This window comes from Puma concolor, chromosome B3 (genome assembly GCF_028749965.1).
Source record: "Puma concolor isolate L17-30 chromosome B3, mPumCon1.1.hap2, whole genome shotgun sequence".
Lineage (NCBI taxonomy): Eukaryota > Metazoa > Chordata > Mammalia > Carnivora > Felidae > Puma > Puma concolor.
The window spans coordinates 109,818,955-109,842,297 of record NC_141672.1 but is presented as its reverse complement, the minus strand read 5'-3'; the positions used below and the strand labels follow the sequence as shown (position 1 = coordinate 109,842,297).

Below are 23,343 nucleotides of genomic sequence, written 5' to 3'. Positions count from 1 at the left end.
AGTTTGTCTCCTGAGATACTATTCAGAATGAAGACACTGTTAAGATGCAAAGACATTTTCTACTACTACTTAAAGGGTTCTTGGAATTCTCCCAAGATCCAACCATGCCCAAGGCAACATTAAGTCTATACTTGATAAAATTCAGTTATTGATTTTCAATTCACTACCTACGGTTTCCTTCTCTTAAATAATTTTGTGAAAGATTTACTACCAATTTTGAGTAAATGCCTCTTCCTGGGTCTGGTGACACTGTTATAAATGAAAATACAAAGACTACCTCCCTAATGTTTTTGGTGATACCTTTTCCAAGAAAAGCATAATTGCATTCTATGTCTAAAATCAAAGCTGAATTCATACAATGATGCCTCCAATTCAGTGTTTACTCTGTAATGCAAGGACCTATGCTCTTACTCATTAGAATCAAATATTCCATGGCTGCATCCAAAGCACTCAAAGGAAAAATGTAATCTGACAACATAAAGAATAGTCCCCCTATAACTGTTTATTAGAATGTGAATATATTCCAAATCAATAACTAAAAAATAAAATAAAGATAAAAATAAATCAAGTTACAGAGCATGCATAAAATACAAAGTAGCGATTTACAAATAGATAATAGTATCTTCATAACCAACCAATACACTAAAATAAATGGCTACAGAAGAAAACCAAAAAGACTGACCACAGCAATGCCTTCCGTGTGCCCCACACATCATAAGCACTGCAAAAGACTGATTAACTATGAAACATAGTAATCTATGCAAGCCCACACACATATATATTTTTGTATTTGGGGGATATTCCACCATCCTGAATAGTATCACTTCAGTTGACACAACTTTCAGAACACTGCAGAGTAAGTGCTTAATATTATCCACAAGAAAGGAAAACTCAGTATTAGTGTGCACATTTCTAAATGGGAAACTAGTTGCTCCATTGATTTCAATAATGTAGTGGGAAAAAGTATTTCAGGTTGGTATAATGCCTAAATACATTCTATTTAAACTCAAGGTACTACGTACTAAAAGAATACATGCCTTTAAGTGGTACCACTTGAGCAGAAATTAACCTCTCACTGTATTCCTAGACATACTGAAACCAGAAATTTAACTGGACTGTATTCCATAATATATTGCAAACTCAACATCAGCATTGTTAAAATAATTATCCATGCCTGCTGATAGATATGGTGATAAAACTACGTTGCGTTTCATTTACTGGAGGGTTTTAAGACAAAATTAACACTTCACAATTTGATACTAACAGCATTAAACCAGTTATTGCCTGAGCAATAAAAGGCCACATAACCTACTGCTGGCAAAACAGGTAGGCCCAGTGATTTGGGCTGCCTGATCACTGCAACAGAGGCATCTCAGATGGAACTCCACCAGTCTCTCGAGTTCCCAGCCTGCCAGGCAGCGTTGTTGAACATATGGCTCCATAACCACACTGCTACTGAAACCATAGAACAGTCTTTCATGTTTATTAAGATAATTCTTGTCCAGAAAAAAGTGTCCCCCCTCTCTAATCAACTTTGATCCTTACAAAAATTAAAAAACAAAATTTACTAAACTACTTAACCCTATTAAGGCATTTTAGAAATTGACTTCCAGAATAATGTAAAATTTTCAAGCTCTCAAAATCTTGCTGTGTTTATAGAGCAATTCTTAGATTTGTGGAAATATACACTGCATTGAGAGAAGAGTGTATGAATTATAAGCTGCTCATTATTCGCTGCTCTGTGGCAAAATGATAGCTTATTTCTTCTAAGGTCTTCTTAGTTTGATTTGATCAAGACCAATAGGTCTGAGCTTCAAGCGATCAAGTTCTATTATGTCCTACAGTGACAGGCTTCCATGATGAAAAGTAAACAATAACTGAGGAATCCAAACATTCAGTTTATTAAACTAAGGCTAGTGAAGCCATAGCATGAAAAAAAAGCTGCAGTCATTTGGGACAAGTGGATGATTTTATAAAGCTAAAATCAAAAGACTTAAGACATGAAAAAATTCATAAGTATGAGGAAGTAATAAAACACAAAGTGACCACAAGAATTACAAATATATTTAAATCTCAGACCTGGGAAATGGACTATACACAGCCTTCTAGGGGAGAAGAGAAACGCCTTATATGTTCTGACAGCACTGCACCTTTGGCTTGTTTTCAGTGGTTGGTGGAACATGAATAGGAACCACGTTGTTGCTTGGAGACATGTCATTTTCACGTCTGTCTGACATTTGCTTCTGGGAAACAATGCGGTAGATCTCTGAAAAAAGAAGAAAATCCAGCAATACTCACTGTGAATAGACTCATTAATAGTTGATATAAAAGTAAGTACACAGAGGTAGAAAATAGATTTGCAGAAAAAGACTGCAAACAAACTTGGCCAAAGAATGTATAAATTTAAGTTTTATTTTCAAATAGCCACTGATTAGTCAATCCATTATTTTAACAATTTCTCGAAGAGTAAGAAGAGAAAAACTGGTTTTCCCGTTCACCAGTCAATTAAATAAATCTTGTTTTAAAGAGATTACATAGTTTATGGGCTTAGATGTAAATTAAGCCATGAGAGAAAAAAAATAAATAATAAATATTAAACTATGAGAGTATTTTCAGTCTACCCTTATCAAGAAACCCTACATAGCATTACACTGTACCACAGAAAAAAAAAATAAATCTGTACTATGAGACACATTAGTATTTTTCTTGGCTGTGTAGGGAAGAACACAACTTCACCAACATGCCAAAATCCCAAGGACTCTTGGAAAGGAGAGAAAGATGACGTTTATCACTGTCTCCTGAACTAAAGTTAAATTGTAATGAAGTAATTATTAACAAGCAACTTAAGATCTTATATGACACTTACCCAAACTTAAAAAAAAAAAAAAAAGAAAGAAAGAAAGAAAGAAAGAAAGAAAGAAAGAAAGAAAAGAAAATCTGTGTCTACCTCTTCCACTAAACATTAAACTCTGTATAGACACTGTGTCTACCTTATTCATTTCTGTATCTCCAGCATATGGCATATAGTAGCGGCTTAACAATTTAATAAGCAACTTTTTGGTCCAATAAATGTTATGAAATTCCTCTACACCAAGTATCTTTAACTCATTTTATTTGGTCATATATTGCACTGCCTAAAAGTATTTCACTCTAAATTATAAATTCCTTACAAACAGAGAATGTATCTTACTTATCTTTATTCTCTCAAGACAAAAACAAAAACCTCAAAAGGTAAGAGAATTCTAAAAATGGGACAAACTGACATGATCTATCTCCTATTATGATGTACTACGAAAGACACAGTGCATTCCTATGAAGGATACCTGTGTATTACTGCCAAAAATGTTTAAAATGAATTTATCCTGAGAAAACAATTAGATAAATCCAGACTAAGGGACATCCCACAAGGAAACTGGCCAAGAGTCTTCAAAAACTTTGTTGTTATAAAATACTTTAAAAGATGGGGATAGGGGCGCCTGGGTGGCGCAGTCGGTTAAGCGTCTGACTTCAGCTCAGGTCACGATCTCACGGTCCGTGAGTTCGAGCCCCGCGTCAGGCTCTGGGCTGATGGCTCAGAGCCTGGAGCCTGTTTCCGATTCTGTGTCTCCCTCTCTCTCTGCCCCTCCCCCGTTCATGCTCTGTCTCTCTCTGTCCCAAATAAATAAATAAACGTTGAAAAAAAATTAAAAAAAAAAAAAAAAGATGGGGATAAATGTTCTGCATCTGTAGTGTCCAATACAGTAGTCACATATTTAAATAAAATTTGGGGCACATGGGTGGTTCAGTCAGTTAAGCATCCGACTTTGGTTCAGATCATGATCTCATGGTTCATGAATTCAAGCCCCGAGTCTGGCTCTGTGCTGACAGCTAGGAACCTGTAAGCCTGCTTCAGATTCTGTGTCTCCCTCTCTCTCTACCCCACCCCCACTCGTTCTCTCTCTCTCTCTCTTTAATATTTTTAAAAAATTTTTTAATTGAATTAAATTTAAAAACCAATTTCTCAGTCCACTAGTCATATTTCAAGTGCTCAATAACAACCTGTGCCCAGTAGTTACTGTATTTAATAATGCCCCAGATAGAAAACAATTCCATCAATGTGCGACCTTTGACCAAAATGACATTTAAAATGTAAAAACCAAATCTATAAAGGACATTATTAGTATACTTGAAGAAACAGGAATATGAACTGCACATAAGCTAACACCATATCTCCCAAGCACAAGGCATTCTACGTAGTCACAATACCATGTATTATACTTGGCATTCTACATAATCAAAATACCATACACTCAAGGAATTATTCTACATAATCACAGTATCATATATTATATTCAAGAAATTTGTTACTTGAATATATTGTACTGATTATATAGAATGTCTTATACTTAGAAGATAAAATGCTCCAGTATTTATTTACTTGTAAAGTGCCACAATGTCTACAATTTATTTTCCGAAGATTGAGCAAAGAGGAAAAAGAGTATATACACACATGTAGAAATAAGCCAAATGTGGCAAAGTGATTGAAGATGAAAGGTTTAAGGTTTTCACTGTATTATTTCTATAATACTTGAATATTTTTAAATTATAAAGTTATAGGGTAAAAAAGAGAAAAGTAGAATTATATTTTCAAAATGCTCCAAGACATGTCAACCAAATAGGAACATCATTTGATTGGATTCTAATTTGAACTGTAAAAAAAAAAAAAAAAAAAAAAAAAAAAAAAATTGAAACAGAATATTGTAATATTGTTTGGACAAAGATGATAATAAGACATACTGCCAATTTTTTACTAGTTTTGCTATTTTGAGCTTAAGTCCTAATCTTTTAGATATACACATCATGAAATGTTTACAAATGAAATGATATAATATCTGGGATTGGTTTCAAAACAATAAGGGAGGGAAGAGGTGGAAGAAAGACTGGTCATGAACGGATGGCTGTTGGTGGCTACATGGGAAGTCATGATACTGTCCTGATTTTGGTATATTGGAAACTTTCCATAACAAAAAGTTAAAGAGGAAGAAATGTGTTAAATGAGTAATTCCTCCAAATTAAGAACTAATTTCCCTAAAGTTGAAAAACAGCAAGCTGTAGTCAACTGAGTATGTAAACTAGCAAAAATGCTGACAGTTATAATGTACCTTTTCTTACTTTTTTGTGGGGAGGGGAAGGCACCAAAATTTGTGTTTCACAAAGTTGACAGTGGTTCAAAGCTGAAGAAGGATCAAGGGAAAAACACTGCAATAAAGAAAGCCTACTGACTAGAATTAAAAAACAAAAACAGGATATGTAGTCTAATTCATTCAGATTCTTTTCATTGCAAAGAGACGGAACTGGAGTGTGTCAAGGGCAAAGGGAAAGACACTCATCCAATCAGGCTAGTGCCTAAGGAATAAAAACAATCATCAACTTACTATAAAACTACACTACTCATTCATTCTTTCTTTGTTTTCTCTTATCCCAAACTGGATGGCTCTTCTTTCTCAAGTGCAAATTATTAAATGGGACCCTCTACAAATTTTAACTTCTTTACAGGTCGTTTGGAAGATTAAGTTAGAGGAACCAAAACAAAAAAATCTTTTGCAGGCTCTTACATGAAAAGCAAACACTGTAAGAGGACAAGGCAGAGTTCTCAGAGAACATTAAGTTAAATATTAAAGAGGTCTCATTCCAAAGCAAGCAATTTGAGCAGTACTGTATAACTGGTCTGCAAGTACTACTGTACAGTTTTGTAAAAATGGATTAGGGCTACATTTGTTCCAGTCACCAAAAAGACATCCACTAATGAAAATGCCAAAGCAATCAATAGGAAAGTGTGGATCAAAAAAGTAAAAGAAACGGGCACTAAGATGCTACTCAAGTAATGTATTTAACATCTCCTGTGGCTGGGTGTGTCACTTAAAAGAAACCTTGATAAGAAAATAGCAAGCAGATACCTTCCACCTGGTATCTGATTAGAGGTTAAGTGGAAACAGAAACAGGACTAATAACCTGCTAAGCCAGATGCAAATATTTTCCTCTTTCAAGGGCATGTTCTCCTTTAGAACCAAATGTATGTGATACACCAATTCCTGTGCAGTCCCTTTTCAAGATGTCCAAAGGATAGGCAAAGTTAAAAAGAAAAGGAACTATTCTGTGTCGTTCTTGTATTAGGATCTCTCATAGATCTAAATAGAAGATAAAATATTAATGTAACATAGTTTTAAATATAACCAGGTAAAGTTAAATTAAAAAGACACATGCTTGAGGCGCCTGGGTGGTTCAGTCGGTTGGGTGTCCGACTTTGGCTCAGGTCATGATCTCATGGTCCATGAGTTCGAGCCCCACATGGGGCTCTGTGCTGACAGCTCAGAGCCTGGAGCCTGCTTGGATTCTGTGTTTCCCTCTCTGCCCCTCCCTTGCTCACACTCTCTCTCTCAAAAATAAATAAATATAACTAAAAAAAAAAGGACACGTATTTATTTCTATCCTAATGAAAGTATGGAGCTAGTTGCCAAGTAAACTCTACCGAAGTTAAATGCAATTGTTCCAAATTAGGGAACAAAAAGAGTTAAAAGTTCTCTGGGCCATCCAAAAATTGTGAAAATAACAGAAGCCTGAGTTGTTTCACTCACTATAGCCTTGGTCAGAATTTGTTAGGTCGTCTTCAAACCCACTGCTAACCATTAATTTTCTTAAACGTCAGAAAAGTGCTGATTTGATACAATGATGTATTTAAAAGGTTGCCACATGCCAAGAACAAAGATACTACACCTAATTAAATGATTCTCACTACTTTAACCATCTTTAATTAAAAAGATGACTTGGACTAACTAATTACTTGGAGAAACCTTGCAGTTATCACTTTAACCAAGTGATCAGAGTTAACATTACCAGTAATAAATACAACAAACCAATATCATGACCTTCTGATGGATGCACTAAGAGCACTTTTGTGGTGTTCCTGCTGAAAGTGCATAATCTGAGTTCAATTATGAGTGAACATGAGACAAACCCAAAATGAGGGACACTACAAAATAAATGGCCTGTACCCTTCAAAAAAATGTCAATAAACAAAAGAAAGACTAAGGATCTTTTCCTGATTAGAGGAGATGAAAGAGCTAGGACAGCTGAATGCAATGCATGATGTGATCCCAGAATTTCTTGTGCTAATTAAGGACATAATTGGAACAATTGGAAAAATCTGCATAAGGTCTGCAGTTAAACACTGATGTGGATTACTACCTACCTCTCTGATTTTTTACAAGTGCACTATGGTTATGAGAGAGAACATTCTTGTCTTTAAGAAATACACAGATACAAGAAAAAAAAATGCATACAGCAAGAGAAAGAATAAAGCAGATATGATAAAATACCAACATTTGGGAAACATGGGTGAAGGGTATCCGCAAATTCTTTGCACTACTACTGCAACTCTTCAGTCTGAAATTATCAAATTCAAAGTTGAATGAAAAAATAAGAGTATGGAAAATATAAATTAAAAACATCCCTTAATAAACTTGAGGATGAAGGAAGAAAACTGCACTGCAATGCAAAGGCTAGGCAATCCATCAGGTTCACTCGAGTACTAGCTAACTCCCTCTAAAAAATTCTATCAGTAACATTGTCATGGAGTTACTGTCAAATCTGTGGATGTCAAAAATGCCATGAATTTATTCTAAACAAGCAACACAATTAACTCTGGAGTATTAATGTAGGTAAGTTTTCCAACATCTAATTAATTTTTCACCTTAAAAATGAAAAAAACTATTTTTTTCTTCCAGCAACATCAAAATACAATGTAAATGTTCCCTTAATGCTGTTAACATTCAAGGCAGAATTAAACCTAAGGAGATTACTGTGGTCTTTCCTGTTGGTTTTTTTCCCCCTCCCTGTCTTCTCTTATTAATACTCCTACTGGTATAAAGCGAAGAAAAGTTTAGAACAAACATCCTAACACATGCAAAACAAGAGATGTCTGCTGCCATATGCAGTGACCTCCGATCCCACAGATTAATACTTTAAAGATTTATGGAGGAAGCTGAGAAAATAGTGAATATAGAGAGAAAAAATGGTAGTAAGTGAAAGTCTTGTTTGCTTTCAAGCAACATTAATCAAGCAATAACAAATGTTAAATCTAGAGTGAACTTTAAGAAAAATAGCCAAATGTCCTTCATCTTTAAGGACAAAACAGTTCAATTTTAAGTATATACCATACTTACTGATTACTTAGCTCATGTTTGAGTGGATCATTAAATTAAACGTTGCAAAATGACACATAAAATAGTGAACTGAAGATGGTCTCATTTTCACTTAGTATCAGAATAGGCTAGAAACTGAGATCAGAATGGGCTAGAATGCAGAGATGTGATGGGACATAAAAACTATTTCAACAAGGACTAAAAAAAGTGAGGTTTTCAGAGGCCTTAAGAGACTCACAGACCCTCAAAATGATTTAACTCACTCATTATTTAAGACACTGTGAATCTGAGGACCAGGGAGGTCCAGTGACTAGTTCAGTGACTAGTTACACAGGGAGTGGGAACAAAGTGATAAAAAGTAAAAACCTGTAACTCCTGGGTCTAAATTTAGTACTCTACATATTGATTTAATAGAATCCACACAAGCGGTTGTAAGGGAAAGTGGGATTTGCAGACACACTGCATATTTAATCAATTCTTCCTTGCTTCTAACAGTCTGTAATGAAACTTGACACAAAGAAGATTCTAAAGGAAAGCTACTGTGGTCCAAAGACTATTTATCCAACCTTAGCACCAGTTCTGTTAGTTACTATTTTTCTGATAACAGAGAAGAATTCTAATAAGATAGGTATGTAAATTACCAATATCTAGTTTATTTTTAATTAAGTTTATTTTCATGCTTTAACTGCTATTAGCTACTAATTCATCAAATGTCCACTCTGTACCAGGGATAGCTAAGTATTTTAACATGTATGAAGTCATGTACTCATTTTTGGAGTCTACAGATGTCTCAAGTGACAGTGTCTTCTCTGTGGGTTATAGAGACAAAAACCTTTAAGTCACAACAGCCAAGTCAAATCATATCACAAGGTATTTATTTATAAATATAAGCCCTCTCTCAAAAAAACAAAAACAAAATTCCCCAAAATTTAAGGCCTAGAAATGATTAAGTAACCTGCCTAAGCTTACAGAGCCATTGGTAAGTGAAGGAGCCAGGACTAAAACCCAAGTAAGGCTTCCAAGTCCATGCTCTTAAATTCTTGGGTTTGTTCCCTACATATTTCCAATATAAAATAAGACATTTACAAGTTAAAATCTGTGAATCCCGGAGAGCCTGGGTGGCTCAGTCAAGCATCTGACTTCAGCTCAGGTCATGATCTCAAGGTTCATGAGATCAAGCCCCACGTCGGGCTCTGTGCTGACAGCTCAGAGCCTGGAGCCTGCTTCAGATTCTGTGTCTCCCTCTCTCTCTGCCCCTCCCCTGCTCGCAGGCACCTGCATGCCTGCTTTCTCTCTCTCAACAAAAAATTTGAAAAAATAATAATGTTAATATATAATTTTAAAGTACTTTAAAACAACCAAAATACTTATTACAGGATTAAGATTAAACTTGCTGATAAATGTGGTCATTCTAATAAAGTCAGGGTAAATGTAAGTCAACACAAATACAATGCCTTCTTGAAATCCCTATGGTTGACCTGTCTGCACATCTACATTCTAGAACAGCATGAACTTTGTTCTTTTCCCACTACGTATTTAAACTTTGCTGATTTTCTCCACTTGCTGATTTTCTCCACAAGATGACACCTTGCTTCTTCTATAACAGGAGAATTTTACTGTTTTTTCATTTAAATTTTTAAGAATGTATTTTTCCCAGGGCACCTAGGTGGATCAGTCGGTTAAGCATCTGACTTTGGCTCAGGTCACAATCTCGTGGTTTGTGGGTTCGGGCCCTGCGTCAGGCTCTGTGCTGACAGCTCAGAGCCTGGAGCCTGCTTCAATTCTGAGTCTCCTTCTCTCTCTGCTCCTCCCCTGCTCACGTTCAGTGTCTCTCTCTCTCCCAAAAATAAATAAATATGTAAAAAATGTTAAAAAAAAAAAAAAAGTATAGTTTTCCCTAGCTGCTTCTATAACATATCAGAACCAAGCAAGATTTTCTTTACTGAATTTCAAAGGGCATTTATAGCTTTCCCTAGCCAGGATTTCAGGTTATTTATTTATTGATTTATTTGACAGAGAGAGAGAGAGCGAGCGAGCATGCACACGCCCATGGGCACAGGAACATGTGCATATGAGTGGGGGAGGGGCAGAGAAGGAGGCAGAGAGAGAGAATCCCAAGCAGACGCCTCACTGTCAGTGCTGAGTCTGACTCAGGGCTCAAACTCATGAAGCATAATCATGACCTGAGCCGAAATCAAAGAGTCCAACCTTTAACTGACTGAACCACCCAGGTGCCCCTCCATAGCCATGATTTCAATATTCATCTTATGAAAATTTAAGGATTACTTTAACCGTTACTTTGTGCTTGTGACCACAAAGTACAGAATATCTGGAATGAAGTAATAACAGAAGTGAACAAATTATTTTCAAAGTACTTTTCCCAATATATACCAAATGAATTAGGATTAAAGCTCAACACGCAAGGGTTAACTAATTTTGTACTCTAAACAGTTCTTGCTATAGCAGCTCTTAAATGAGTCATTCTTAGATAGTGTGATATATAGTTTTCTAATTTGTTTACATTCATAAAACTTCCAATTCCCACTAGTGTACTGTAAAAATTCAAGTCTTACCTGTCAGAATTGTCTGAAAAGCAGCTTCTACATTTGTAGAGTCTAGAGCAGAAGTCTCAATGAATGACAAACCATTCTTTTCTGGGGGGCGGGGGGGGGCAAGGAGTGGGGAGAGAGAAAAACTTCAGTCTTGTCAAATTTTACACAAGAGATGTAATACATTCAAACTCAAAAAGGAAATAATAAAATTTTGTAAAACCCAAGACCTCCCCAACCCCTTAAGTCGTAAGGACACCATTCTACTTTACTTTAGCAGATTAAAATAACAGTGAGAAATTTTCACTGGCTCCTTAATTAAAATAAACACTTGTTACATCTATCTACTACCAATGAATGGCAATGAGTGACACTACTCAAAAGGTAGTAAACTTATCAAATACTCCATTATTTCCATCCCTTACTGTCCTTCTCCCCATCAACCACATAATTATGATATAAACATGGATAGGTATGTATTTATTCACTTAAAATTCTGGAACTATATTATTTGAAATAAAGCTTCTTGCCTGTAAAACTGAAAAACTATTACAAAAACCTTTATTCACAGCCTAATCACTGGGAAACAGTCACAACCTTCACTAGCCAAGAGTGAATAATGTTGCCTTCCGATAGGCTGTCCCTACTGGAACAGAAGAAACAGGCAGATCCTCCACTAAAGCCAGAAAAGTTATAACTCCTACTAAACAGCCGCATTCTCTATCGGTCCTTGACACTCCCTGGGCCACTACTTTTCACACCCATATAGAGCAGCTTTGGTAAAACACAGACATAATAGAAAAAAAACAAGAAGCATAAAATAAACTGACAGGTATCATCTATTCCTTCCAGGGTCAGGAAAAAAAATCGGATTTATATTCAACTTTTGGCAGCAAAACTCAAAATACAATGTTTTAATGACTCAAGGTTAAGCAAAAGAGCCATACAGTCATCATTAACTTTCAGAACAACAATCCTTGCTGAGCACTGACGTTTGCTTTCCTGAAACTATTGTAAGCGATTACCCACACTGGAAAAGTTTCAAAACTGCAAGACGTACAGTAAGAAATACAGAATCACTATAATATCATGAAATTCATATCACTAACCTGCAAAAGCTCTTGCTTCATCTGTAGGTACTGCCCTGAGATGACGCAAATCACTCTTATTGCCCACAAGCATGATAACAATGTTACTATCAGCATGATCTCTCAGTTCTTTCAGCCATCGTTCTACATTTTCATATGTGAGATGTTTAGCAATGTCATAAACCAATAAGGCACCTACAGCTCCACGATAGTATCTGAAAACAAAAACATGTATTTAACTATTAGAAAAAAACGCAAGACGGAAGGGGAACACCGTGAAGAACTAAATTTGTGGATTATATATTTTTAAAAGGACATTTATAAATAAATTTCAAAATCCTTATACTAGAATTCTTAAAAGAAGAAAAAAAAAAACAAAACAAAAAAAACCAGTTATCTTTTCCAATACCAAAAGTCAGCTAATTCAGTCTATTTCTCAGAACTTAAAAACTATGAGACTTACGCTGATGTTATAGCTCGGTATCGCTCTTGCCCTGCTGTGTCCCATATCTGTGCCTTGATTGTTTTCCCATCAACCTGGATGCTTCTTGTTGCAAACTCTACTCCAATGGTGCTCTTGCTTTCGAGATTAAACTCATTTCGAGTAAATCGAGACAAGAGGTTACTCTTTCCAACACCAGAATCTCCAATAAGGACAACTGATTAAAAAGACAAAGAACTCAGTGTCAGATAAATGAGGCAGACATATTCAAAATAACACCATGCTTTAAAGCAAAAAAGAGCATCAGATATTTTAAAACGAATGGGGGCGGGGGAGAGGGCAAAAGCCCATATTCCTGACCTGTTACCAATCAATAAAACCAATTTATTCTTTTTAACCTATTTCTACCTACATAATAACTTGCACACATCATCTGCTTAGCACAGATACAGTATCCTGCCTTACACATGCAATTTTTAATCGTAAGTCTGCTAGGCATTGATTAATTACCATCAATGTGATACCAACCTTACTATTATAGGAGGTAGTAGCTTGAAAGATAAATCCTACACCAAATAAACAATTTGTGATATTAAAGTGTATCATACAGGAAAGCAACAAAGGATGTTAGTAGAAAGGAGGGAAAGAATGAAAGTGTTCTAATTTCATCAAAGACGGTGTGATCTCAGGACTCACACCCAGGCAAAATGAAACACATTTACCATATGAGGCATGAGGTTTATATACTATGCCACCCAGATTACAGAAACTACAAAGAATTTTTCATAGTTGCATTTATCACATGGGCCAGAAGCTAGAGACCCCTACAAACACAGACATTCCAATTAAGTTTAACAGGGGCCCTAGGAAGCTAAGAATTCTGGACTTCCTCTGAGTAAAAGCCAAAGCAATGGGGGCACACACTTACTCTTATGACTTAAGAATTTTTTAAAAACAAGTTTGGTTTAGATGAATTTATTTCCTATGATCACTATAGGAGACAGTTTATTTACTAACTAAATATATGGAGATTTTTTTTTTCACCCAAGGCAATGTTATACTTAAGAATTTCATAAAAAGGGGGCACCTGGGTGGCTCAGTCAGTGAAGTGTCTGACTCTTGATTCGGCTTAGGCCATGATCTTATGGTTCGTGAGTTCGAGCGCAGAGCCTGCTTGAGATTCTGTCTCCCCCTCTCTCTCTCTGCCCCCCCCTCCTCCTGCTCTCTCACTCTCTCAAAATAAATAAATAAACTTACAAAAAAAATTTTTTTCATAAATAATAAAACAGGCAGTTAACCTGTTTTAAAGCATTTAAGAACAAAACACATTCACAGGTTTACAGAACATGAACTGAAAATTTTTACAAAGGAAAAAAACGTTATCAGCATTTCAAAAAAAATACTTATTTCTACTGTTGACTAGTAATGCTTCTTCTTACTAGGTAACTGATTTAGTCACCAGGACTAGAAAATCAAACATGAGAGAATAACACCAAGGAATAAGACCATATCTTCCTAAAGAGACTGAGATTGGGGGGCAGAGGAGTAGAGAGAGGGAGGTAAAAACTGTGAGAACACTCCACTCTGGTCAGAGGGCAAAGAGAGTCTATTACACATTCCTTCCTTGCCACAAGAAGGGATATAAGCTGGCCTCTGGACAGTCTTGGATGGAGTACATTATCAAATGCATATCTTTCTGACTTCCTCTATTAGCTGATTCAGCAAGAAATCATGCAGGTGGCAACAACTCCATGCAGTACAACCGGTAATTTCTAGCTATATAGTCAATTAGAGATGTCAAAGGTATTGTGACAAACACAGATATTATAGCAAACGCTCTAATTTCTAACACCAGGAAAGATGTTAAGGTCATGAACGTAACATATAAAAACAACGCACTTCCAGTTTTATAGGATGGCTGGTTATGTTACTTTCCAAGGTGCACCTTTCTGGAGATGAGGTCAAATCCAGTTTCAGCGATGTACTCTACCCTATTAATTGGATACACTCAGTGTTGCCTCTTAGGGCAAGAGACCTAATGTTCTGCTGAGGAATCTCTTTCAATCATTTCTGGCCCCACACTAGCACAGAGGTGTAAAAGCCTCACTTGAGGTGGGAATAAGGAAGAAGGGAAAAAACCAAAAAGTTAAAACATTTCTACTTTTACAGACACTCAGATGTCAATCAGTAATTCAGGAGCCAGCTTAAAGCCAAAGAGCAAGACATCTAGCATGACAAAACTAGACAAAAGCATGACAAAGCCTTTGGAAAATTAAATACATAACTCGCTCAAAGAACACCTTCTCCCTCCCACAAAACCTCTAGAACTTTCAAATTTTGGTTTCTTCTCTTTTGACCGCCATGTTAACTAATGATTATACTCATTATCTCCCCACCTCAGCATAAAGACAGTGAAGGCATTTTCCCCCTCAATGTAACCAATTCATTTTAACATTATAAAAAATTGCACTCTTATCTAAAAATAATTCAAGACTCATGAAGAATGCTTTATACAGTATAAAATAATTACCTCCGCTAGACATGGACAGAGTTGCCAGATTTAAAAGACTAACAACTTGTTAAAGGATTATATCTTGAATGACACCAAAAGATATTGGTTCTGTAATAACAGCACTGCCAAGAAGTGCTGAGAGATGACAAAATAAGGAAAGCTGGTTCTATTCAGTTACCAAATGAAAAATCAAACCAAGAAGGGTTACATATAAGGTCACTAAAAAAATAAACAGACCAGAATGGAATACATTACCTGAACAACCTAAGAGAATTTACAGGCTATGACTGAAAAAATAAACCAAAAATAAGTAAATTAATTAATTCATGGACTCAGTTTCTAATCAAAATAGCTTCTCTCATTAGGATGACAATATTTAATTGCTTTTTAAAAATGTGAACTATATGATCACATCCTATAGTTCAAAGAAAGGAATCTGCAGTGACTTTCCTGTTTTCCTTAACTAGTACCTTAGGTAAAAGTATGTATGTGTGTATAATAATATAAACATAAATAACAGCATCTGTATATTAGAGACCTATAACATTTCTAAAATAACCTAGTGACGGGGCGCCTGGGTGGCGCAGTCGGTTAAGCGTCCGACTTCAGCCAGGTCACGATCTCGCGGTCCATGAGTTCAAGCCCCGCGTCAGGCTCTGGGCTGATGGCTCGGAGCCTGGAGCCTGTTTCCGATTCTGTGTCTCCCTCCCTCTCTGCCCCTCCCCCGTTCATGCTCTGTCTCTCTCTGTCCCAAAAATAAATAAACGTTGAAAAAAATAAAATAAAATAAAATAACCTAGTGATATTTATTACCACTTGGTCAACCTCACCTGCTGAATTTTAAGTATCATTATAATACCTAATATTAAATTTGGTTCATAATATATCAAATATTAGGCTAAATGCCATAAAAGCAGAATATACATATTAATTATCCATTATTTAATAAAAAGTTCCACCTCTTCAACCACATTTAGTTTTACACACTCTTGCAAACTAATGTACTAGACTAAGATTTAATTGGAAAAATCAATCACAGTGCATCAGATCTAAATGTTATCATCTAAAATGGTTAACTGATAATTTTCATTCTGATTTTTATAAATAAACTTGGGAGACTTTTCTACTCTTTCAGCTATATTCATGGTCCTACTTCACTGAAAGAGTCTTGAAAATAAAATGCATTCAATAAGCCAATAAGGCTGTAGTCTAGACAAGTTTTTCCAGATTCAGCAGATTGTGAGTTGCTCAACCAAAAGTTGTGAAAGAAAAACTACCAAGATGCAAGACAGCAAAGTTCCTATGATCTTTTCCACTGACAATCAGCTGATGGTTAATTACTACTGACCTTCAACTAGATTGAAAAGAAAATGATGTATCTAAATATTTGCAAAAAATGTGACTTTGAATTGGTGTCTTCAACACCAATAGGAACCATGATTGATGCTCACTTATGTGTCCCACAGGCCATAACCACATTGTATATAAATACCTGTACAATTAAATAAAGCTTTTAAAGTAAAATGTCAAGTTTTAAACAGTAAAATAACCCCCCCCGACACCCAAAGTCTCATTGTTGAACTTAACTAATGTTCAAGAACGAATACGTAATGTAGAGTAACTGCCCTGCTCTCCCCAATTTTCATTCGCATTTGGACCACTACATCGCTTACTAATCAAAATATACCTTCATTTTCAATTGGTCAGAGTTACGAACTTCTATTTCCCTCAAATATTAAGTGTGCTATGTATGCGATCTTCCAAGTGGAGAGCTGTAGCTCATCTTGGTGAATAATCTCTGTAGAATGATACCATTTTAAAGTGATATTGCTGCTTTGCTTTAAAATATAATTGTATAAATTAAAAAATTGGCTAAATAATCAGCACTAAAGTTTTTTTTTTAAATGACTCATATCCTGTAAGAGCTTTAAAAAAAAGTGGAAATTCTTCTCAGCAAAATTTTTAAACACCCTATCTTAAACAGCAAAATGTACAAAAACGTACAACAAAATGAAAACATAACCCATAGAAACATAAAATACTTAAAAAAAAAAAAAAAAAGGAACTTTTAAAGAGAGAAACAAACAGGGGAGAGGGACAGAGGGAGAGAATCTTAAGCAGGCTCCGCACTGAGCGTGGAACCTTGAAGCGGGACCCAGTCCCACAACCCTGGGATCATGACCTGCGCCAAAATCAAGAGTTGGACACTCAACCAACTGGGCCATCCAGGCACCTCAAATTCCTACTTTTCAGTTTCTTTAGTAATACTTAAATGCTGTTATAAAGAGTTAAGGTTCAAAAAGCTGACAAGAACCACAGTAATTTTCTTCACATTATTATCCCTTACTGAGTCCTCATAACCAGTCTCATTGAATTCTGGAAAGAGTCCTGAAAGGTAGGTATTATTTCCTTTTTATAGAGGAAGGAACTGATGTTCAAAGGTCACAAAGCAAATTTAGGACCTGAATCAGAATTTGAATCCAGGCCTGTAAGCCCTATACTCTCAATCACTGTTAACAAGAATGGTCTAATCTCAAAATTAAGTTAAAATCTCTTAAACCAATCCAGGATACTTAATATTCTTAGTGGAAAAAAAAAAAAATGGCTTCTATAAACAACACTCAAGCTCCAAACCAAACAGGAGAAATACTGTGTTGTTAGTCTATCTTGTTTTAAATTCATCACTTTAAAGGTACCTAGCTGCCTACCACCTTGTACCTTAAGAAATAAACCTGATAATGACTAAACACTAGTCTCTAAGGTCTCACCTGCCTAAGTAATTTCACTTGACCTCAGATGCCTTCAGCTAACAGTATGCTAACATTTCCTTTTTGTATTTGTAAAATGCATTAAGTACTCTCTTCTCCGTTAATGACTTTCCCACCATGGGGTAGTGAGGGTGAATACTGAATGTAGTCACCCTATATAACAGAATATTCTGGCCCAGGAGTTAGCAGTGATAAGATTTGCAAAGTATTGGTAAAGCAAAGAAAGGTTTCCGGCTCCCTTTAGTCAATCATTCTTAGCACCCAATGGCAAGGTCAGAAACAATCACCATGCTTAACACTCTTTTTAAACTCCACCCTCCACTGTAAAGCTTTAATAGCAATGGCTTCTTCCTCCCAGGTAATGATCTTTGTTCAGCATACTACTTGATGGCTGCCCTAATTCAGAGGCAGAGAAAGAGCATCTGAGTGGGAACGCATTCAATGAACAAAAATAAAGCATTTACAGTTGTGTTTCTCATTGAAAACCGTACCCTTTAGTTTTGTTGATTAAAAAAAACCAACAAACTACTAGGATTCTTTCTGGACTAACCAATAAGCAATTCTTTCCATCCACTCCCACCCTCCAATATGTTTTGTCCAAGGGCACTACATGTTTCTCTATCTTGTATTACATACTTAATTTCACCAAAGAGCACACAACTTCCCCCTAGTCCCCACCTTTTGGGAAAGGTATGTGGCCAACTAAGACTCTTCCCTTCCTGTTCTAAAAACACCAAAAGGTTGGATCCTCCCAGTGTTGCAGCAGGAAGCAACCAGTCCATAGTGATAAAGCAAGCTAGTATTTGTGCAGCGCACAACCTTTCCTGCTCAGGAACTGGGCCTTCAGGTCTGGCAAGGATAACAGCCACCACCCATCCGCAACCCCTTCTCGCTAGCAGACTCCATAGAGTTATCCCGGGCTGGCTGCCGCTGGGTAGGGAGGGTAGGAGGAAAAAAGCCTAGATGGGAAGTCACAACAGTCTGCCGGGTCACTGCGACAAGTGCGCGCGTGGGTGATGGACAATCCCTCTTGCCCTACCCCCCACCCTCGGGGTCGCACAGGAGACGTCGGAGAGCTCTTGATTATTTGGGGAGGAAAGGCAGAGAAAGAGCTACCGATCCCGGGGGCAGTGCGAGAAGGTTACTGACCACGAGACCTGTGGGGCGGGTGGGGGTGGGGGCCCCTGGCCCGTTCAGATTTTAACGAGGGCCTGGCCCAGGGATGGTAGAAAACTGCTCAGAGAGGCTTCGGTCCGAGGGGAGGGGCTGAGAGGAGACGCAGAGGAGAGGCTCGCTCGAGGGGAAAAGGGGGGCAGATTAGAAAAAGACCTGTAGTGGGAGTCTGCGCCGAAAGAAAGGTGAGCGAGGGGAAGGGCCGGTCAGACGGGCTCGGGAAAGGAGCGAGCCGAGAAGGGTGTATACTGAGCGGGAGGGGCGCCAAACCCGAAAAGATAGATGGTGGGAGGGGCGGCCCCCTTCAAGGGGCCACCGAACCGGGGAAGGAAGACGATTGGGGAGAAAGCTGCCTGCCACGAGAAGGACACAGGGTGAGGGGCGCTGAGGACAGTGAAGGCCTAAGGGGAGGTCGCTAAGAGCCCGGCGTGTGCCGAGGGCTCCCCGTCTGAGGGGAGAAGGACTGAGTTGGGAGACCGCAGAACAAATCGCACGGAGAGGAAGGGCTGAGGAAGGCCGATTTCAGGGCAGGGACAGCCCGCACGCGGGTCCCCCGGGAGTGTCTCGGGCCCCCGAACGGGGGACTCGGTGAAGAGAGTGGGAGAGCCCAGGGCCTCACCTTTGAAGAGATAGTCGTACTCGTCGTCGCGGGTGCCCATTGCGCGGCCGAGGAGCGAAGGGGCGGGAGCAGCAGTGGTATCGGTGGGACCAGGGGGCGTCGCTGCAGGGGTAACCCGAACGCCGAGCTTCTGCCGCCGGACAGGGTAAAGAACCCCTCCCTGCCGCTACGCCACTTCCGGCAGGCCCCAGCCCCTAAGGGGAAGTACTTCCGGGAGGTGGCGCTCCGCCCCTGTGCCCAGGAAGGGCGGTTCGCGGGAGCTTTGCGTCCGTCTTCAAATTCTGCCCCCTCCAAGACGCTTAGAGGGGAAACTGAGCTCTGGACTCCCAGCTCCTAGCGGCAGCTTGTCACCCTTTTAATGGCCTCTCTCTCATTCCTCGCGCCGCCATGCGGGGAAGCGGGGTGTTGGGAAGAGCTTTAGCCCCGCTTGTTCGTGGTAGGTTTGTAGATGGGGGCGGGGTTGTGTAAGAATTAGAGAGCCCAAGGCGGCCCTTCTTCTGTGGCGGTTCCATGGTGTAATGGTTAGCACTCTGGACTCTGAATCCAGCGATCCGAGTTCAAATCTCGGTGGAACCTGCGATGTTCTCCTTTTTCTTGACCACGTTTTTACTTCATTTACCTATTCACCAACTGATTGTTTTATAATTGCGGTATATATGGCCTTGAACTATTGAACTAAGTAGGGAAAGAATTTCTCTAAACATAATCTTTGCCTACGAGAGCTCACAAATTTCCCCCCTTCGTTTCTGTAGTCACTGTCACCTGCGTGCCTCCTAAGGAGACTGTTTACTTCGCCTTCTTTTTAACTTGGGTTTTTCTGCCTCACAGCTTACTTCCAAAGCTTCAATGCAACTCGATTCCTTTTGCTAGAATTTCAACCTCCAACTTCATTCAAGGACAGGCGCTTTTCCCTCCTTTTCTCTGGAAATCTCAAACTATCTCCAGATGTCATTTAGAGAACTTCGCCCACCCTCCTCATCAAGATTCATCAAGAACTTCTTGAGCCGTATTTGTCATCCTCTAAGCTAAACCCGTTTACATAATTATTTCATTAAACAAGCAGAGACGAGAGTGGCAATTTTCATTTTAGCAGAAATGTGGATACTAAGACTTAAGTGACTTCCCAAAGATCGTGCAGCAGGGCCTCCCTGTATTTGGTAAGAGCTTTGTTATTACCAAACGTTTTTCCCGTTTGCTGCCATACCCCCTACCACCTATATGCAAACCTTCAATTTAGACTTTGGGGCAAGGATACCTGTGGTGAGCAGAATAATGGCTCCCTGAAGATGTCCACTTCCCAATTCCTGGGACCTGAGAATAGGTTAAATTACATGGCAAAGGGAAATTAAGGTTACAGATGGAATTAAAATTGCAAATCAACTGACTTCAAAATAGGAAGAGAGCCTACATTCTCCAGGTGAGCCCAATTTGTAACAGGGATCCTTACAAGTGGAAAAGTGATGTGGTGTGAGAAGAGCTCAATCAGCCCTTGTGGCTTTGAGGATGGAAGAAGGGGACCAGGAGCCCAGAAATTTACAGGCTTCTAGAAGATGGGAAAGGGAAGGAAATGGATTCTTCCCCATGGCCCCCAGATGGAATACAGCCTTGCAAACATCTTAATTTTAGCCCAGTGAGACCACCATGCAGAATTCTGACTCACAGAACTATAATAAATTTGTGTTGTTTGAAGTCATCAAGTTTGTGGTAATTTGTTACAACAGCAATAAGAAACTTATCCAGTGTCATTTTTAGTGCTTTTTGTGATAGTATAAGCAATAGATGGTTTATCTAAGGTCTAGATACTGCCTTGTGCAAAGGTAAGTATTATCCACGTTGGGGGAAATGCACAATATTCACAAGCAGCTAAATATTACATGTACCACAGATTATAAGACACAGTCCTAGCTCTACTCAGATGAGTAAACAAAAGGGGCCCAAGAAAAGGGGGATATCAATAACTAGGCAGTTGTGAAGATGTCATTAATGAGAGTTGTGGTGATAAGTGCCACAGTTCAGAGAGACTGAAATAATTAGGAAGGATTCCCTGGAGGAACTAGCATTGACCCCCCTGAAGAAAAAAAGCAAGGAAGGAAACTCATTTTGAACAGTGGAGGAAATCAGACGCTAAAAAACATGTTGAGCAAGGCCATTAATGCCAGAAGAATAATTATGAACTTTTCCGCTTAAGCTATTGTTTCTCAGAGTGTAGTCCTGAGAAGGTCAATAGTGTTACTTAGAAGAAGGATGGCATGGCCAAATAAATTGAGAAGAATTACACAGTCTCCTCCACTTTAGAAGTTCCCTTAGCACAGTGGCATTTTAAAGTCTAGGTATTTCACTCTGAAGAAGGCTTTTTTTCACTGTGTTAAACACAGAATTTCCCAGATTCACCAAGACCACAGACCTCTTTTTCCATGGAACACCTGTTAGCATCCCTCTGAACTCTGGGGGAATTCATAAAAGATTTGTGGACAGAGGGATTATTGAAGTCAACCTGGTCTTAGGAAAAGTAAGGTGTCTGTGGACTGCAGGATTGGGGTAAAGAAAGAGGTGTGAGGGGCGCCTGGGTGTCTCAGTCAGTTAAGCATCCGACTTCGTGCAGGTCATGATCTCGCGGGTCGTGACTTCGAGCCCTGAGCCTCGCATCGGGCTCTGTGCTGACAGCTTGGAGCCTGGAGCCTGTTTTGGGTTCTGTGTCTCCCTCTCTCTCTAACCCTCCCCTGCTTGCTTCCTCTCTCTCTAATAAATAATAAACATTAAAAATTAAAAAAAAAAAAGAGGTGTATCAGAAGGTTATTGCAATTAACCAGACACAAACCAATAGAAATGGAGTACATCTATTAGAATAGAGAAGAAAGAAAAACCAAAGGCTGTTACAGAAAAAACAGTGAATGGATCCCTTGGACAAAGAAGAGAGGGTTTTATGTTCGTGTTTTTTTTGTTTTGTTTTGTTTTTTGCAGGAGGGTTAGTAATTGCTTGATGTGTCTGTTTTAATCGCTCAAGAAATCTAGGAATTTAATGTAAATGACTTAAACAATACGGAAATATAAAGTAAATCTTTTTTTTTTAAGGATTCTATTTTTAAATAATCTCTACACCCAACATGGGGCTCAAACGTACAACCCTAAGATCAAGAGTCACATGCTCTGCCAACTGAGCCAGCCAGGCACCCCCAGAAATATGGAGCAAACCTTTTAGGGCCTCCTCCACTTCAATAATTCCTCCAACCCCAGAGATAACTGCTACATTTTTTTTTTTTTTTTAGTATATATAAAATTAGGTTACGTGTACTGTTTTCCATCTTGAAAACTCTTTTCTTTCTTCCTTCCTTTCTTTCTTTCTTTCTTTCTTTCTTTCTTTCTTTCTTTCTTTCTTTTCCAGTCCATATAGATTTAACTCATGTGCTATATAGTTTTTACTTAGCAAGGATATACCATAGTTGGTACAACCATTCCTATTCTCTTACCAGTGGATATAGCAGATATTGAAGGTTCACTAAATTAAAACCTATTCCTAGGGGCGCCTGGGTGGCTCAGTAGGTTAAGCGGCCAACTTCGGCTCAGGTCATGATCTCGCAGTCTGTGAGTTTGAGCCCTGCGTTGGGCTCTGTGCTGACAGCTCAGAGCCTGGAGCCTGTTCCAGATTCTGTGTCTCCCTCTCTCTGACCCTCCCCTGTTCATGCTCTGTCTCTCCCTGTTTCAAAAATAAATAAATGTTAAAAAAAAAAATTAAAAAAAAAAAACCTATTCCTAAACCATTTCTTCCTTGCCTACTTCCCTAGAGACTGGGAAGTCAAATATTTATTTTCCCAGCTACTTTGCAATATTTTATACACTAGTATAAAAATATACTAACAGGGTGCCTGGGTGGCTCAGTCACTTAAGCGTCTGACTCTTGATTTGGGCACAGGTTGTGATCTCACAGTTTGTGAGTTTGAGCCCCACATCAGACTCTGTGCTGGCAGTGCATAGCCTGCTTTGGATTCTCTCTCTGCCCCTCCCCTGCTTGCTC

The 23,343-nt window shown here is 38.4% G+C and overlaps 1 protein-coding gene and 1 non-coding gene across 2 annotated transcripts; one reads left to right on the top strand and one right to left on the bottom strand.

Moving 5' to 3' along the window:
• Window positions 1–482: 482 nt before the first annotated feature.
• RAB11A (RAB11A, member RAS oncogene family) lies at window positions 483–19,512 on the bottom strand. Its single transcript, XM_086710997.1, has 5 exons — window positions 19,332–19,512; window positions 12,281–12,476; window positions 11,839–12,032; window positions 10,754–10,834; window positions 483–2,266 (listed from the first exon to the last, which is right to left on the bottom strand). Exons 1-5 carry the CDS (start codon window positions 19,369–19,371, stop codon window positions 2,127–2,129), a joined length of 651 nt encoding a protein of 216 aa, XP_086567123.1. The 5' UTR covers window positions 19,372–19,512; the 3' UTR covers window positions 483–2,126.
• Window positions 19,513–19,835: 323 nt separating this feature from the next.
• On the top strand, window positions 19,836–19,907 carry TRNAQ-CUG (transfer RNA glutamine (anticodon CUG)). Its single transcript has one exon. It is a non-coding gene; the product is annotated as a tRNA-Gln (tRNA).
• Window positions 19,908–23,343: the final 3,436 nt, after the last annotated feature.